Consider the following 18,361-nt stretch of genomic DNA (forward strand, 5'->3'; position numbering starts at 1 on the left):
TATTAAACCTAATGAAAATTCATTAGACTTTCTATTCAAAAATAGGGCTGTGTAATTTACTGTGTGCTACATGTTTTATAGCGGCATTTACTTTAGCTGTTATCTAGTTTAATGCATTTCCATGTTTAATTTTGTATGAAGTAAAGAGAACTTTTTTTCAAACTCCTGGGTGGGAGCTAGCATTCAGTTCATAGAATTCTTGGGTAGTTTAGGCTGGAAGAGATCTCTGGAATCATCTAGTATGACACCCAGGAATTAGCTCTGGATGTAGGTTGCAGTGCTCAGGAATACATGGAAATCTTGGATTTTGAAAGAAGATCAGTATTTTTCATTTAAAATTAGTTATTATTAATGCATGTGATGGAATAAAATTAACTATTTTGGGATATTGTAACTTTTGGATCTTCTGTATAGATCTTAATCGATGGATAACCAAAGAGGGAAAGGTGACAAGAGGGGGTGGGTGGAAGAGAAGGCTTTTATTACTTTAATTCTTTGCTGGCAGCTTAACTTCCAATGAATTATTGGAGTGAAATAATAGAATATTTTGAGGAAAAGACAAATAATGCACAATCAAAACTATCCCCCAAATTCTAGTTTTGATTGCCAAACTAGCAGTTTTAACCACTGGTATGATTTATGTCTTTAAAATACAGGCATCTTTCAGTAAACTACAATTTTGGTAAGCCTTAATGGTCTTAAGCCTCCTGGAGAGGCCTTTGGAAATAATTTTTCTTTTCTAGAAAGAACTTAATGAAATAAAACACTCTAGAAGGGCAAAATGAATTCTAGTAAGAGGTAGAGAAGTGTCATACATATTTTGACAAATAGAAAGTCTGCTAGAGAATAGAATTCAGTTTCTATGTTAATGAAAGTAGGTGTGAATCAGCAGCACTGTGAATTACATTTTGCTCTACACACACAGCCTAGATAAAGTGCTAATTAAGTTACTGATTTTAATGTGCAAGTTTAAGTTTATGGGGTAAGTGTTCTCTTTTTTTTTTTTTTTTTTTTTTTTTTGATAAAGCATTTTTGTGATCCCGTGTCTTAGCATTATTTTGGTCACCATTCTTTAGTTGAAAGCTGAGTGAATAGTCTGATGTTAATTGGGAAGTGCATCTCCTGGCCACAAACACTTGAAGGAAACAGTATGATCTGTCATCTTAATATTTCTGTTTATCTTGCTTTTTGCTGTTCTAAAATATTCCATGCTGTATTTATTCCATACCATAACGTTTGACAGTTTTGTTAGCATGAAGTTTTGCCTCCATCATTTGGAGACAAGATTTTTAATTTTCTTTGGGCTGCTGCAATTGCAAGGCCTGTTTCCTGAAAAAAGTAATATTGGTTTGTCAGTTAAAAAACCCCAAACAGTTTTATAACTACTTGTATTTTTATTTTCAGCATGAGAAAGGAATTGCATCTGATATATTCTCCTATATAAATTCTTAGGTGTCTTTTCAAAACAGTTAGTTTCATGGTTTTATAGAATGAATTTAAAAATACACTAATATATTAAAAAATCCAGGAAGAATCATCTTAGCAGTTCTCAGTATACTTAGACTACTGGTATCAGTGGTGATTGAGGTGTAAGAACATTGTGCATGGTATACCTCAAATGCTTAAGAAATCTTGTTTCTGGTACTCGTAAGAAGAGGAGAATCGATACTATGTTAAATGTCCAATATATATCTAATTTGAAAACTGGAGGTATTCAATATTTTTGTGTAGATCTACTTTTACAGTTGATGTTAAAATGAGTTGGAATTGTGAGGAAATCTCATTTTTAATGCTTGTATGTAAAGTAATTAGCAAGAATAATGCTATAGTTGCCATCATAGCAGGTTTTTTTCTAAAAGCAAATGATGTATCAGATTCATCAGATGAATTGGACCTTCTTGAGGTTTGTTTGCATTAGTGAGTTCTGAAGTATTTTACAAGAATCCTGCAAGAGAAGTCATTCGGAAAGCTTTCTTTTGAGTTATGTAAACAGCTACCCTTTTACAGTAGGATGCTATTCTTTGTTTGCTTCCCTTTGTATTTTTTTATCTTCTCAAAGGTTAAGTTACACTTTACTACACATTCTTTGTCTTACACCTTTCTTTCCCCCCCTATAATTGCATATCATCCGTTTTTCTTGTTCTCTTCCAGTTTAAGTTGTTTTCCCAGGTACCAGGTGACTTCAGAGGTTCTTAATCGCCTCCCTGTATATTTCTCTAGTAAAAGTTCAGCCCTGTCTTGATGCTCAATTTTAACTCCCTGTTACCGGTAGCTATAGGTGGCTTCAGGGAAGGGGCTGAAGCAGGCTGCTACTCAACAGAAGAATGGGGAGTTGCATAGTGAGGAAAAGAAGCTCTGAGAAGATAACGCTACCATTGTTATGTTCTGCAAAGGGATTGAGTATCCAAGAACGAAGCCCTCAGGTGGGCTGGAATATCAACCAGCCCTGGTTCGGCTACTCTGTCATAACTGCCTGTTGGTATTACTTTCTCTGTCATATTCTGGGCAAAACCCATGGAATAATTGACCTAACTTACCTGCAGTAACTTGTTTATGCTTGCATAGTAAATAGCTGTCTGGGACATGATTTGTGTGGGGTAGGACTGATTTTTTGTTACCACCTGGACTGCTGCAAATACAGGTTTTGGCAAATTATCCAAGCACATATTTTTATAGTTAACATGGCAAGCATTTAATTACATTAATGATATATGCTGTTAGTTAACATTTGAAATTGAGTATTTTCTCTCACAGGGGATTTAACTTAAATTTACTAATTCCTTGTTAATAGTATAGAAGAATTTCCCAGTGCTGAAAATTCAAGAGAACATAAGTTGTTAACATGCAACATTAGGAATAATAATAATTCTTGTAGGCATGTCGATAGATTAACGGGCAGCAGAGATCATAAGGCACACTTATGGATCTTGAGTCTATAGCTGAAATGTTTTTTATATGGTAATAATTCAACACCAAAGTTAAAGCTACAAAATGGCAAATAATTACTGAACGTTTTTTGTTACAAAGGTTAGACTAGACTAAAAAAAAAAGTAAAAATTACAGGTTCTACCCCTCTCTTTTGTTGTACTTATTGTTAACTGAAGACTGGTAGCATTTCAAGCTGAGAAAAAAACAATTTATTGCTAGGAGGAAGTGTAGCACGCTTTTTAAAAAAAGTGTACTAGCTTGCCAGTGCTTCTATCCTTTGCAAAGAAAACGAGTTAATTTCTAGTAACTAGTACAACTTTATAGCTTTATACTTAATATTCATATCTAGCTGGTGCTTGGTACATTCCACATTAAAAAAACCACCAACTTGCAGTTGCACCTGTGTTATATCAAGTAAGTTATGTGCAGTAATTAAAAATCTGGTACTTGCCTTCATAGCTGGAGTATCTCACAGCTGTTTGTGGCATGTCCTGTTTTCACATATGCGCATATGCATGCACGCACAGTATGATTATTGTAAACTGATAGCCACAGTGTTTTTCTACGATATTGGGCTAGGGATTGACGTTAGGGATGATCTACCACTTTTCCTTCTGCTGCTTCATGTCAATGCTGAGGTGTAAAAGAAGACTAATATCAACAAGGTTGAATGCTGATTTCTGTGACTAACTCATTGGTATCGATTTGTGGGTATGATTGATCCTAATAGAGCTGCTGATTTTACTTAAAATGTCAGTTCACATTACTGTGAAAGGTCTGACAAAGTAGTTGCATGTTCTGTTATAAAGTTGTAACGTGGGTTCTAGGGTCAGAAGACAAGGTCCTTAGTGTTCATCAATGGCCTTTCATGGCCGGACCTTAAAACCTGCCTGTGTCTTTCAGTTACGAGGCCTTTTCCTCTCCACTCTAAGCCATATTCTTTTGAAAATAGTGTATAATCTTCTTAAGTACATTTTCTATGTTAATATGAGTTATTAGAAACAAAGATATTGACATGAGAGCCTTTCGTCGTGTATCTTACAACAATTTCCCATACCAGGATACTTTTACAAAACTATTGACTGTTCTGTCAAATATTGGTGTCTGCTGCTTAAGCGTGTGAAGAAGATGACTCGTTTGGCATCCCAAACATGATGGAACAAAAAGCAGTTTTGTAAAACCGTAAGAATACTATGAATGTATTTTAATTTGATTAATATTTCTGTTTAAAGATTGCTTTTAGCAAGACTGATTCATTTGCCTAGTATATGGAAATGTTTTCAAAATACATCCGAATTTATATTCTTAAATCATAAGTGGAATGATTTTCGGAACCAGGTAAATTTTTCTTATTCTTGGCACATCTGTGTTCACTAAAGAGTGGAATATACATTAACATTCTTGCAGAAAACTCATGAGAAAAAAATTTTTGTATAAGTTTCATTAGTTTTCATTTTGAACTGTGAATTTGTTTCTATTTCATTCTTTTGATGTAAACAGTAATACTAAAATCTCTTGGAATTATCTGTGATAGGTGTACTTTCTTTTCCCACAAGTGATGATTTTTGCCACTCTGGGTACTGTCTTTTGAGTATTGTTTCACGGCAGGCCGTGGTTCATGATCAGTAATGTCAGAACTCTTTTGCTGTTGGATTAACTGAGCATCAATTGAATCTGGATCAATTTGGTGTGTTATTTGTGTTTAAATGCATGCTATATAGTTTATGTTGATACTACATTTTAATGCTGGTTTCAAAAGGATAGTCGGTATCTGAACTAACATATCAACAGCATGATATAATTTATCAAAAAATGCGCCATCACCAAGTTAAGTCGAAACTGTTTGAACAAAGATGAACTGGCAGATTGCGTTTATATACTATGATTTAACACATCAGAGCTTGATTTCCAGTCAAGCATTTTTGAGTTGTAAAGCCAGATTGACTGTGTTACTGAACCACGGCCTTAAGGCAATACTGTAATAAGACCTTTATTTACAGTTAAAAAGTAAATATACTTATTAATGAAAAACACTGTGTGAAAATGGATTCGTTTGCAGCTGATCACAACTGTTCGGGAGCTCTTGACTGCTGCATCTGATAAATGAAACTTGTGATATTTAACCTTTAGCATTATGCAAAAATGTACAACATTACTATATTGAACTTAATATTCTATTTGATTTTATAAAAACGGGAGTATAATTAACTTGTACATTTTTGTAATCGATGGAGACTTTTGAAACTTGAAAATTTTTATTTTCATGGAGTAAATGGGAATGTTGTAAGTTCTAAGAATGATAGGTTGACCATGAAAACTATGTTTACTTTCAGAGAGAACAGGAAATGAGAATGGGTGATATGGGTCCTCGTGGAGCAATAAACATGGGAGGTAGGGATCTGAAGGAAAAAGGCTTCTATAATGTAAAATTTCTCTTTCTTTGGGACTGTACATGTTACTCAAGCACTATTAATTAGTGACAACTACTCTAAAAAAAATTAAACAGTGTTAGGAAATAAAACAACCTCACATATTTTGTATCTTTATTGTTTTGACTGCCTGTGGGTGAAAAATAAGATGTGCAAGTTAAGAGAAACAAAAAGGCAGGGAAAGGTGATACTCTGAAAATTAATCTGATACAAAAGAGGAATTTTCTGTTTGGAAAGTATTTGGCATTCTTTTGGAGGAACTACCTGTTCAGAGAAGTTGGGAATGTAATTGTGTGCAGTAAAATGATAAGAGCTTAGAATCGGTAAGTTCTTATTAACATACCTGACAAAAGGTTAATGAATAATGTGGTCGGTGTTCTAATTTATTGCAAGTTCGTATTTGCAAATATTCTCAGTTCACTTTTGTGACTTAAGATACTGTCACTGCTAAAAACTGTTTCTTAATAATCAATGCATATGCTTTGCATATGCAGACTGAAACAGTTTGGAATCTTACTTATCCAGAATATCTGCTTTTAAACAAGACTGAAACTTAGAATATTTCTTAAACCCCAAATCTTACTAAACTGTATTAACTCTTGGAGGTTTCCTGATGTTAATTTAAAATAAATTAAGATGACAATTTAAAGTTAATACTATTTTTGTGTATTTTAAACTTGAAAGTACTTTATAAAACTTAGTAAACATTGTCACTTGAGTTTTTGAGTAATGTGAATTTATAGACAACTAAATCTGCTTGGTCCAGACTTTAAAATACTTTATCCACCATTTCCTTGCATTTATTAATTGAGACACATTTTTAGCTGCAAAATAGAAACAGGCTTTTTCTTTCAGTGAAGATGAGAAGCTTTAAAAATAATTTTAAAGGAAGATATTGTGAAGTTAATCTACAAATAATAAGATGAAGCATAAATTCTGACTAGATTATTTTATAGTTGTACTTTTGTATATTATTGCAGTCTACTTGAAAATTAATTAGGAGACTTTGTAAATACTGATACTGTGCCAGTTGTCCAGATCCACATGGTACACTTTTTGTGTACAGATTTTAAATGTGTATTTCTAGCACAGCCCTCTTCTTGTCAGGTTTTAATGTTTAACAGTGATGTTCACCATAGTCTTGTTTTGTAAGTTTTGTGTTATGATTTGATTTTAAACTTGAAACAAATGCTTTTAGAAATAAATAAAATTTTAGAAATAAGTTATAGTAAGACTGAACTACTATTTTAAAAAGGGAAAAATACCCATAGCAAATAGGTAAAGATATTGTTTGTTTCTACAGTATCTGGATTTTAGGTTAGCTCACTGTAGAGATTTTTTTTTCCCCCAGTCCCCATTAACAACCCCACTACTACAACCAAAAAACCCTGACCCCTAAAACCAGCAGTAGACCTTAAAATAATAGACCTTTGATTGTCGATCTTAGCATCCTGTCTCAACATTTCTGTTAGAATTGTACCTTTATTTTTAACTGGCCTTTACCTGTGCCATTTGCGACTTCATCATGTGGGACAGTGGGTAGCTGGAATATCTTCAGTAATGGAAATAACCTGCATGATAGTGCTGTGTGAAAGCAAGGTACCTCTGTGATGAATTTAATTAGTCTTGGACTGACTTGTGCAGGACCCGCTCATTTTTACATTGTTTTCTGTGGCAAACAAATTCTGAGAGAATCTGTATGCCTTATAATAGCACTTATCTGGGTCTGTAAAGCTGAGTGCAGCTGATAAACTTTTCAGTATGAAAAAAAAAAAGAAAAGGCTTTTTTTGGGAACTATCTCTGCATTGATGAGGATTATTGGCTGTGGCTTGTTGCCAGCTGTGCCAGACCTTGGCATGTGCAGTTTGGACACTTAGAGTATACTTTATCAGCCTTCCAGATTGTAGAAAAAGACTTTTTTTTTAGTGTGCGCATCGTGGCATGAATACCGATGACTACTTTCCATCTGTTGTTGAACTTGGTCTGGTGAATTAACTGCTAACATCAGTGTCCCACCAAAAAGAACGGGCAATCAAGTGGTTAGCTTTTAGGATCGGCTTTGGAGCTAGGAGGATCTCTGAGGGATAGCTAAAATGCCATACTGGCCTCTTGCTGAAACTGTGCAGGGCCCCACTCTATCCTTGCATTACGCTCCCTAGTCATCCTCCAGCGAGAGCTGACTCTGCCTGAAACCAGCTTAATAAATATAGAGGTTTGATAGTATGGGTTGCTATATGTCACCCTGGAAACAATCTGGTGCATTTGTATGATGCAGAGGATAAGAACTTTGTTGCAGTTGAAGGGTAAGTGAACACTATCTCTGTGTGGCCAGCTGGCTAAGTTTAATTAGGCTGGTAAGCAAGCCAGATAATTGAGCATTGACTGCTTTTAGTTAATGGCACTACCACCAGCACTAAGCGCTGTCATCATGGTAGTCCTGCCTCTGAAATTAAAAGTTGTTCCTTATGTTGGCAGTTTAGACTTCTCCTTTTCCTTCCGTACTTAGTCACTGAATGGATGACACTGAAAAACAGTTTTAGGGCATATTCAACTTTAATTCTCTTGAATTGTAGCATAATCTTACCTGCTACGTGAACTGATCATGCTGGGGGGTAGGCAAGAAGCATCCAACTTGCACATACATTTGCTTTGGTTTAGTGTCATGGGTCTTGGAGTTTCTAATTGGTAGGCTCATTTGAGTTCTGCTTTTCAAAAATGCAGGATTTTTCTCTAATAAACTTGTTTAGCACTTTACATGTGCCACTGCGTTGCATGGATTGTTTTTGCTAAGCAGCTTGCAGTTGGCATAATGAATATGATCAAGCCCAGGTCTGCAATTTTAGCAGCAGTGTCTTGGATACAGTGGTTTCACTGACTGCTGTGATAGGGGTACTCAGGGCAGGTAATAAAAATTCAATTTTGCATACCTGCAGATGGTCACTGTACGGTATCTCTGCTAAAAGGCCTACTTAAAATGATCTACATTTATTATATATTCATTACTAAAGAAGTTACAGTTGTGATGAGAAGATGAGAGTTTGATTATTTTGAAATAAAAATAACAGGTTTATTAATCTAGCAACATGTCAGATTTCTTGATATTCTTGTATGTTGTTATGACTTAAAATGTAGGCTAGATTCTGAAAGCATATCTTCTTCCATTATCAAATTTTGGATGTGCACTTTTGGCTGAAAAGAGTGGATTATTGTCAAGGGTGGAGGAGGGAATGCATCACCACCAGTCTTAAAGTTGATGATATTTCATAATAACAGATGTCAATGTTACGTATAGTCAGTCTTTTTTCTTAGAACAACATGAAAATGTTACGAGGGCAGTTTTACCTACCTGTTGAGTGTGTTAGTGGGTACAGGCAGAGTGGCGTTTCCTAACGCAATCTTACAGCTAAATGATCTCCTTAAAAGATATTTTACCTCTTACTGTGAATGAGAATTTTGGAGGAGACTGTTCTGTCATTTTCAATTCTAACAAAACTTCCCTTAGTTTTCTGGTACTTTTACTATAATAAATTGCATCTAAGTGTAAGATTTATGTCATGTTACAAATGATTTGTTGTAAAGTTGAGTACCATCTTTGTTATTGCTTTTAGATGTTAGACTAATATACTGTAAAAGTATATGCGGTTAACATAATACTAGTAGAACAGTTCTTGCAAATGCGTATTTAATATGTTGTGATCCCTAAAGAGCCAAGTTGCCTTATAGCTGCCAATTACTGCAAAATCACCTGAGATTTTTGCTTATTTGTGGTGTGTATACTGCATATGTATATGCTATATGAGCACTTCAATTCCTGCATAGAAACTGTACAGCTATATTTAGCTGTAAAGTTCAGGATTTTTAAATACGTGAGGCAAATTATGTAATGCAAAATAATAGGATTAATGAAAATCTGTTTAAAAGCAGATAATTGAGATAAATGTACAGTCTCAAAGAATATTTTTTTTTATTTCAAGTATTAGAAGTCCTGTACATTTGGCTTTTTAAGTATTGTAAATTGTTTGTTTATTCTTGTAAAATTCAGATAGGACAGCTCTAAGTATAGATTGTTTTGCATAGATGCGTTTAGCCCAGCACCTGCTGGTAACCAAGGCCCTCCTCCAATGATGGGTATGAATATGAACAACAGAGGAACTTTACCTGGCCCTGCAATGGGTCCTGGTCCTTCCATGGGACCAGAAGGAGCTGCAAATATGGGAACACCAATGATGCCAGATAATGGAACAGTGGTAACGTATCACACATTTAATTACTTTGAATAGCTGTCATGTTTCATGGCCCATTTTTGTTACCAAAGATATTTTCACACTGAGTAAGAGCATGTTACAGGTTTTGAATCTACTCAAAGTAATTGATAAAACTTGTTCATGCAAATAATTTACAACACAGGAGGGAAATCTTTATTTGATATTACTAGGAAAATCCTACTTCCCTTAGGAACAGGGCGAGTTCTTTGATCAGTAACCGGGCTGTAAATTGAGGTTAGAATGTACAGCACTTCGTGGCAAAACCGCATGTATGACCTGTCACGAAAAACTGATAGAAGGAAATCACTTCTGTTAAGTGAAAGAGGAACAACATACCAGAGTAATCTGTAAATTCAGGCATTTGCTGTTTTTTCTTTTGTGAAACTAGTCTATGTGTTTGATTGCTGGGGTTTTTGATGAACAGTTAAATGTTGGAAGCTATGTAGTGTGAAGATATCTTTGTGTAAACTATTTAATTTTTTAAAGTTACTTTAGTGTTTTTTTATTTCCTTTCTAACACTGTTGAAAACATGAGATTATGACAGTAATTAAATCACTTGGAAAATGTATGCCAACAGCTGTTAGGGATAATTGTCATATCAATACCAGAAAAATAATATTGCCCACTTACCAAAGGTGGTAGGGAATGTCTTGTATACATCTGGAATTTTTTTATCAAGAGCAGATATCCACTGGGATGCAGTTAGAGCACTAGCTGTTTTTGCTCTGTTCTCATAGCCTGTCACTTTTCCTAGCTGTAATGTCTTATGTAGAGAAACAACTATAAAATTTTTAATCTGATTTTTACATATTTTTCAGTATTATTCTGTAAATAGATATTGGGGATGTTCTAGTCGTGGTGTGATAGAAAGGAGTATAAACAGTGACTCCATTGTAGTTTTATTGGAACACAGAAGCATTTTGTAGCTGTATTTTTTTTTTTTTAATATACATATATGCCTTCTCAAGATGTCCGTGATTGAGCAATCGGTATAATGAAGTTTGGACAAAATCCTTTGTTCCTTAGAGGAAAACGAGATTTTTATTGAGCACAAAATACATAGTAAGTTGGGTTTTTACCAGTTAAAGAAGATCTCACTTCACATCATAGGAGCCAGCTCATTTTATCAGTTGTATCATTTCTCACAAAGCAGGGGGGGATGCTTTTCACAAAATACTGTTTTCAGAGATGCTTTTGCTGGAGACCACTGTATTACTGGTCACCTCTGGAACATTCTCTTGTGACTACATGGGCACTGAAAAAGAGGTATAAGGAAAAGAACATGGTATTATAAATAATAGTATCTAAAATTGTTGTTTTTCTACAAAAAGTCATTCCAGATATGGAAATGTAGGGAATATACTGACACTTCAAAATATGCATATTTTAAAAATTTTTTTTACTTCTGTTTTCTTCTGCATGCTAGTGAAGGACAAATTAGATGATGCCTTTTTTAAAAAAAAAAAAACAACTTCCAAGGTTTTTAATTTGGGGGACAGGCCCCTACAGAAAGGCATAGCCTTACTGTATTTTTCCTTTTGTTGGAAAGACACTTTAAAGATCCTTTGAGGGCTCTCTACTAAAGCACTGTAAGAGTTAATTTTGATTTCCACAGAGGGAAATGGAGAATATGCTTTATAGACAAGAAATACAGTTCTCATTTTTTAAATTGGATGTTTTTCTGAAGTCTTTTGGGGAAAATTGGAGCAATCTTTTTGTTCCACTTCAGTCTTTTGAAACATAGATTGTATTTGAACATAACATTTTAAAAATAGCTTCCCCCCTCCCCCTTATTGTAGGTAGTTAATTACTATAGTTTTCTTGTTAGCTGGAAAGAGGGGTCTTTGTAGGAAAGATGACTTTTTGTCCAAAAGTCAAATGGTAAATACTATCAGGAGTATGTGATAAGCTATTTGTTGAAATTCATATCCATTGCTAACAAGCTGACATGAGTTAAAGATAATTTTAAAACATTTTTTAACCAGTGCTGCAGATTTTAAGGTACGTTGGGGTAGTAGTAGATCTTTATGCAGCTGTTGAAGGAACTTTTTTCTTATTCAACGTCAAATTTTAAACAATGCACATATGTGCAACCATAATGTAAGTTGCATATATTTTTATCTGTATAGATGAAATGGTATTTTTAAATAATATATATGTGAATTAGCAGATTTTAGAACTATTGAGCTCTCCTACTATTACTGGAGTTAGACTTTCAGAAGAATTCTTCTCTGATTCGGGCATATAAATGAAGTGCTAGTCTTGAATGTTCTTGTTGAACTCTGAATACCTGGGCAGTTAATGTAGATGTCTGTACAGAAAGAATTTTTTCTGAAAGCATAACTGTCCTCAACAGGTGAATGAGTTATTTCAAGAACTGATTGTACCATATATCTATGCTTTTAACAGTTTATGTTGAGGTAATGTTTTAAATTTCATCATGTGGGGTTCTATTTTTAAACACTTGCATAAAATCTGTAAGTGCTCAGATGTATGTTTTCTGTTTTAGGTCTTAATTGCTCTAGCCAAATTAATCTATGTAAGAGCATGTACCTTTATTAATATCAGGCACAGAACTAAGGCAAATAAATGTGGAACATTAACTGGATTTTCATCTTATATTGATATTTCAGGTTAAGCTTTAGATATATATCAAGGGGGTTTTTTTGGTGTGTTTTTTTTTTTTTTTAATGACGCATTTTGTCACTAGTTGTATCAGGTTTTGGGCTGGATTTTAAAAGTCTAACTAAAGATTCCTAAAGTGCCATATAAAAGGCTGACTCCAGGTAGTATGGACTGAAATAGCCACAGGTATGTGGGTATATGAGTCTTCAGGTTATATTGCTATTAAAAGAATAAACATACAGTCTCTAGAAATACAAAAGATGATTTTTTTTTTCTAGTTTAACAATGTTTCTGTGTCTTATTTAAGGGAGAAGCATTGTAGCTGGTACGTAAGGCAGAATAGGGCTCAGGTGTAGAATTATTCTTTTCTGTCTCATCTGTTACATAGAGAATATGTATTGCTTCAGATGTGCTTGAAAGGATGAAGTTACATTCAGCATCAGAGTTGGTTTTCAGTTTTTAATTTTTAATTTACTTTACAAAGTTGGAGCATAACGTTAGCGCTCTTTAATTTCCAGCTCTTTTTCCATAATAACTAATTGAATTGCTCCTTTCTTCCCTCTATGTGTGATCCTGATTCTGCTGGACTATCTGCTGAACTTCATGACAACATCACATGTGGTTTTTGTTGTAACTCACATTTGGCATGTTCCAAATGGACCTGTATTAGCATAATGAGAGATTCCCTCAAGGAGGTCCATCACAGATGGGTTCACCTCTGGTTAGTAGAACGGGCTCTGAAACTCCTCAGCCGCCAATGAGTGGTGTAGGTGCCGTGAGTGGTGGACCTGGTGGCTTTGGTAGAGGAAACCCAGGGGGCAACTTTGAAGGACCTAACAAGCGTCGCAGATACTAAAACTTATTTCATTCCTTACTGTTTAGAAATTCCAGTAAAACTATACAGTGATATGCCTTTATAATTTTAGCTGTTATCTGGAAACGGTTTTATTGTTATTGTAGTCTTTAAAACAGTTTCTTTTGTAAAACTTTTTTTGTATTCAGTGATAGGCTTTGTAGTATAGAGCAGAAATGATGCAGATCATTATGTAAGGCAATGTGTTTGTGACTAGCAAAATACAATGTGTGACCGTGCTGTAAAACATGCAGTTATCTGATTACAATAAAATATAACAATCACTTGAAAGGATTTTGGGAATGTTATTACTAATACTGGGTGAGAATAATTTTATGCTTAATTATAAGTGGCATCATTTTCATTCTTACGTAGATTCTACTATGTGTCAAGAAAGTTCCATTTTTAATGAATCTGTTTAGCTAAACTGCATGTTGCAGTACATACTATGAACAATTTATAACACAACTGCTTTTGTTTATTTTGACTTTTGAAGAGCATCAAATTTTATACAAAGTGTTCTCAAGGATACTGTGTCCTTGCATCTCAGTCTCCCTTTGCAAACTTAGTCACAATAGGCTTATCAACAGAATATATCAGTTCCAGATTCTTGGAAAATTTAACTTGGGGAAAGAAAAACCTTTGGAAAAACAATCTGTATGTATGCTTTATTCATAACAGTATGAATGAATTTACCTAAACCATGCTTCTACAGAAGAAAAACTGTTGTGACATCTGTGTGTTCTGATCGTTGAAGTATCTTGCCATTGCCAGGAAGGAGACATTTGTGCAAGCTGGTTTAAAGCCTTCCACTGTGTAATGCATCATTTCCCCCAATGGTTGGTTTGAACAGAAACGAGTCTGTTGTCAATTATTAACTGTTTAATTAGGAGGTAAATACATGTTTTCCAGTTAAAATAATTGCTATAGTAGAGTAATACGCATTTAGAAGCATTGCACATGAGTATTCTTAATAAATGTTTTACAGAATGATGAATTTGAAAAATACCCATTTCCAACACAACTCAGGCTAGATTTGCTGATGAGTCTTAAGATAAACTGATGATAAAACTATTGGGAAGTTTATTATGATACAGATTTTGTCAGTCGTGGAAGATGATGGAAAAGGCCTATTCGTTCTATTCCTGTAATGGCAAGAAAATAGGGATATTTTTGGTAACTATTGCTTTTTTCCTGTGCAAAATAGTTGTAAAATATTAGTGTTCTTTTTTTATCAGTTCACTCATGTTTTCAGAAATAGAAATTACTGTAATTTATCTGCATGAATTGCTAAATTGATTAAAACCTGACGTGCGATAACATGATGCCCTAATTATATTGGAATGGTATGTACATAGTGTGGGATGCAAGCAGCAGAGAGAGCATGTGTGTGTTACTCCTTAATATAGCAGTAATGGTCTTGGTGAATTGAATTGTGAGCAAATGGGTAACAGAAAAATAGCAGCATTGCTGGTGTTTTGGAAGTACACCGTTACATAAATTGCCAGTGTTATATGGCTTAAGATAGAGATTGTTTTCATTTTCATCAATTCAGGAGTTACCGCGTGTTGGGCCTTACCTGTGACATCTGTAACTACTCAGCATTTTCCTCTAGACTGTCTTTAATGTTGCCCTTTTTTGCTTGACTTGAGATAAATGCCACACTTCAGAGTTTGTAATGCAGTAGTGAGTTAGGTTTAAAGTCTGAAATACTCTTTCTCCTTCCTGATACATGTATCATGTTATAGTACTCATTCTTCCAAAAAACATGCAAATGGTTTTACTTAGCACACTATTCCTAAACCTCAACATTTAGGAAAATTGTTGTTTTTCACTAAGTTTAAACTAGTGTTTGCATATAGCAACTACTTAAGCTCTCTGCTTTGGTGTACCGCATTCAGTTGAAAATGCAGTTTGCATCGGTGTCTAAATATTAGATTACTTTTGTCTTTTCTGCCTTTGTACGTGGCATTTTTATGGGGATTGAGAAAGTACTGGTGTGAGTTGGTAGTTCTAAACTGTAAAGCTGTAAGGGGAACATGTTTTAAATATAACTTGAACTAGGTTCAAGAGGTCTGTTCAGTTTTTCAAAGGAAAAGGCTGTGTCATTTAGTCCTTTTGGCTAATTCCTGTATATTTGTTCAAATACTGAAACCTTCATCCTTGTATTATTCAAGTATGTTTCAGAAGTACATTAAACGTACCAAATCTGCAAAAAGTGATTCATTCTTTCTTTGCCATCCTCATGGTATTTTAAGTGCCTGTTTGTTGCACTGCTTTTTTGCTAGCAAGCGGAGCTATGTAGGTATTCGAAAGTTTTTGTAGATTTTAATATTGTGATTTTCATTCCATAGTTGTGAGCTACCCTTCCTGTAAAACTCTTGACTTGGATGGCTCCGCTGCATGGTAGCAGTGGGTTTGTCTGCTGTCCTTACTGCAGAAAATCATCTGATCTCTTTTTAAATATCCATGAACTGAGCCTTTAAGTCCTAAAAAATAAATACAAAAATGTTGAATTGGGCACACTTTAAAGATTTCATGAAGAATTCCTTTTGTAGCTGCTGACAGGCTGCCAAATTCTGCTCTTAAAAGCTTTCTTAGGGCTGCCTGGCCATGTCGATTGTATACAGCTCAACAATAAAGGCAGTGGTTTTTATTTTTCCGTATGTGGTAGTAACTGACTCTAGCTATAAGATAAACAGAAAATTTTGTTAGAAAAGGAGTGGTCCAAATTTGATTCTTAAAAATAGTATGTAGATGTGGCCAAGCAGGATTTTTGCTTGAAGGTGCTGCCCATGTGCTGGAAGTGATTAATTTTTCTTGTTCCTCATCTGACCGATCAGTTTATCATTTTTTTCTATGTACACATTTACTTAAGTTTTTAACTGTCCTTGGTCTGTTTGACTAGAAAGCACAGTGAAGTCCTGACTCTTTCTGCTATATGCTGTGGTAGAACAAACTTGGAAAGGGTATGAAATTGACAACTACTATGAACTTACTTTTGGTTGTACTTACTGAGTTGTTACATCATTCCTGAAATTGCAGTCTAAAGTGCTTAATTTTCACGAGATACAATTTTAATACTTAAAAATAGCAAAGCTTTACTATTCCATTTAAGTAAAAGAAAACACACCACCACTAGAATCCAGCTTGTTTAGCTGCATTTGCATTTATCACCTCAGTCATTTGAAGGGGAGCTATTTGGCACTTAAAACCATAAAATTAATTTTGATTGTGAGTTAATTTCTTTGTAGTTTTGTCCAGTGTGCTCATTAGATAAAGCACGTTGATGTCTTGGGAAACTTGGTGGCAATTCAGATATACTTGACTGTATTTATTTCCTAAGAAAGATACTTAGAAATTACTTTGGATTATCCAGAAAGAAAATTCCTGACCTTAAGTTGTTTTATTTATTGTGCACATCTATTTTATCCAATTGGACACAAAGATATGATTAGCTGGATACTCTTACTAGAACAAAAGGTTAAAATAAATGGCAAGAAGACAATATGAACTAAATGTTACATTAAATTAATTTTAACCATAATCCAGTAGGATTTTGTAGTATGCATTCTTTGAGGAACATTCTGATCTAAAGTATACTATCATGTTTTAAAATGTTAACACCAAACTCAGTTTTCCCTTTTTCCAGTTTTGATTTCAGATTTTTTTAACTTGAAAAATAGAATAATCTGTAATAAATTATTTTAAAGGGTACTACATACAAATGCATTGACTTTTATGAAGTACTGATTGTTAAATGATCACAATCTGCCTCAAGGTAACTTGGCTCAAAAATGCTGAAATAACTGATCTAAAGGAAGATTCTCAAGTGAAAAAACCCCTTAGGCCTTTTGAAGGGAGAATATGCTTTGAGGTGAGATGCTCAGCAAATGAGTGGTATGCTCTGGCATGAAGCTCATTTTACTTGAGCATGTTGTGGAAACTAATTTTTTGCCATACTTCTTAATATTTTTTTGTATAACAACTTGGATCATAATTCTTCCCTTCTCAGTGAAGACAAAATATATTATAATAGAACTATTAAAATGGCAGGGAAAGCTGGGTGGCAACTGATGGGGTCAGTTTACATCCGACCACAAATATGAACAGATTCTCAATCCCATTCCTGAGACTTGAAGTGGTGCATGTCCATAGGGGGTTTTACAGAGTCTGCATCCAGCACCTCGTGTTAGCTTGTGCTTGGGGCCAAGACTGGGGGACTTGAGGGAGCACATATTTCAAATGCAATTTAATTGTCTTCTCAGGAGGCCTGAATTTATTAATTTGGGCACTGTGTTATTAAGATGCAGAACCATCTTGGGATTTGGTGTTTTCCTTGGGCTGTTACCTCAGTTCTAGCATGAGGGAATATCAGTCCAAACTTCCCTGATTCTTGAATAGTGAGTGTGGCCTATGGAAAACAGTTTGGACATTACTCCTTTAGATTATTGGCTATTCAGTGCTAGTTTAGTGGCAAACGATGAACTGTATTATCCCAGAAGTATTTGTTTTCTTGAAAATCCATTCAATGAAATGTGAGAACTTAATAGAAGGATTGACTAGAAACTTGCAAAACTTGATGTCAGGTGTAATTTTTTGCATTGGATTGGCTTTTTGTTGCCCCTTGGGTTATACTGTAAAATATACTTACTAGGTGGTCTCACCACTTTGATGTTTTGCTGTTACGAAGAAATCTGATTTGTTAATAGTTTAGGGTTTTTCCCCATAAAATATTTTTTAAATCATAGCGATAGGCATTTCAGGTTTGTTTTCACAGTAATCCATGACATACTGAAGTTTATCAAAATCAAGTTATCTAGGTCTAAAATGTAAGTTGTAGAATGGATAAACTGAACGTTAAATTTTTATGTAAACAATACTTTTGATGATTTTTTTAAACGCATGGAAACAAGCCCTCAATGTGTTTGTTTTCAATGGGATAGATTTAATAGGTCTTTTCCATCTTGAACTTCCTTAAGCGACTGTGAGAACTAATGTAATTGCAATTTGGAGGTATTCATATTAATGACCTCAGCCTGACTTTTGAAAGCAGTAAGAGATGGGTTTCCTCAGAAAAGCAGTATAAAACTGCAACCATTTTTTCCTAATTGAAGGAACTCTTCAGAAAAGTTTTAAGTTCAGAGATAAACATAGTGTACTTATAGGTAAAATATTTTTTAAAAATGCTTTTGTATAATGATTATTTTATACCCAAATCACATTAAAAAAAAATCTTTGTAGCTGTGGGTAAAAACT

General features: G+C 34.5%; 1 protein-coding gene across 11 annotated transcripts in view; it reads left to right on the forward strand.

The window, feature by feature from the left end:
- Positions 1-18,361, forward strand: part of PSPC1 (paraspeckle component 1) — a 64,516-nt gene that overhangs the window by 26,289 nt on the left and 19,866 nt on the right. For 5 of the 11 annotated variants that reach the window (XR_008577046.1, XR_008577048.1, XR_008577041.1 and 2 more), the window contains exons 7-8: positions 5,262-5,319; positions 9,436-9,605. The exons of 5 other annotated variants lie outside the window; for them this stretch is intronic. Coding sequence is in view for 2 of the 6 variants with exons in the window: in XM_054825039.1 (XP_054681014.1) it covers positions 5,262-5,319; positions 9,436-9,605 (228 nt within the window). In the remaining 4 variants the exon portion in view is untranslated. Of the gene's footprint in view, positions 1-5,261; positions 5,320-9,435; positions 9,606-12,919; positions 13,394-18,361 lie in introns of those variants that run through there. One more of the 11 variants, XM_054825021.1, reaches the window with a different exon arrangement.

The sequence above is a fragment of the Grus americana genome, chromosome 1 (assembly GCF_028858705.1).
Source record: "Grus americana isolate bGruAme1 chromosome 1, bGruAme1.mat, whole genome shotgun sequence".
Classification (NCBI taxonomy): Eukaryota; Metazoa; Chordata; class Aves; order Gruiformes; family Gruidae; genus Grus; species Grus americana.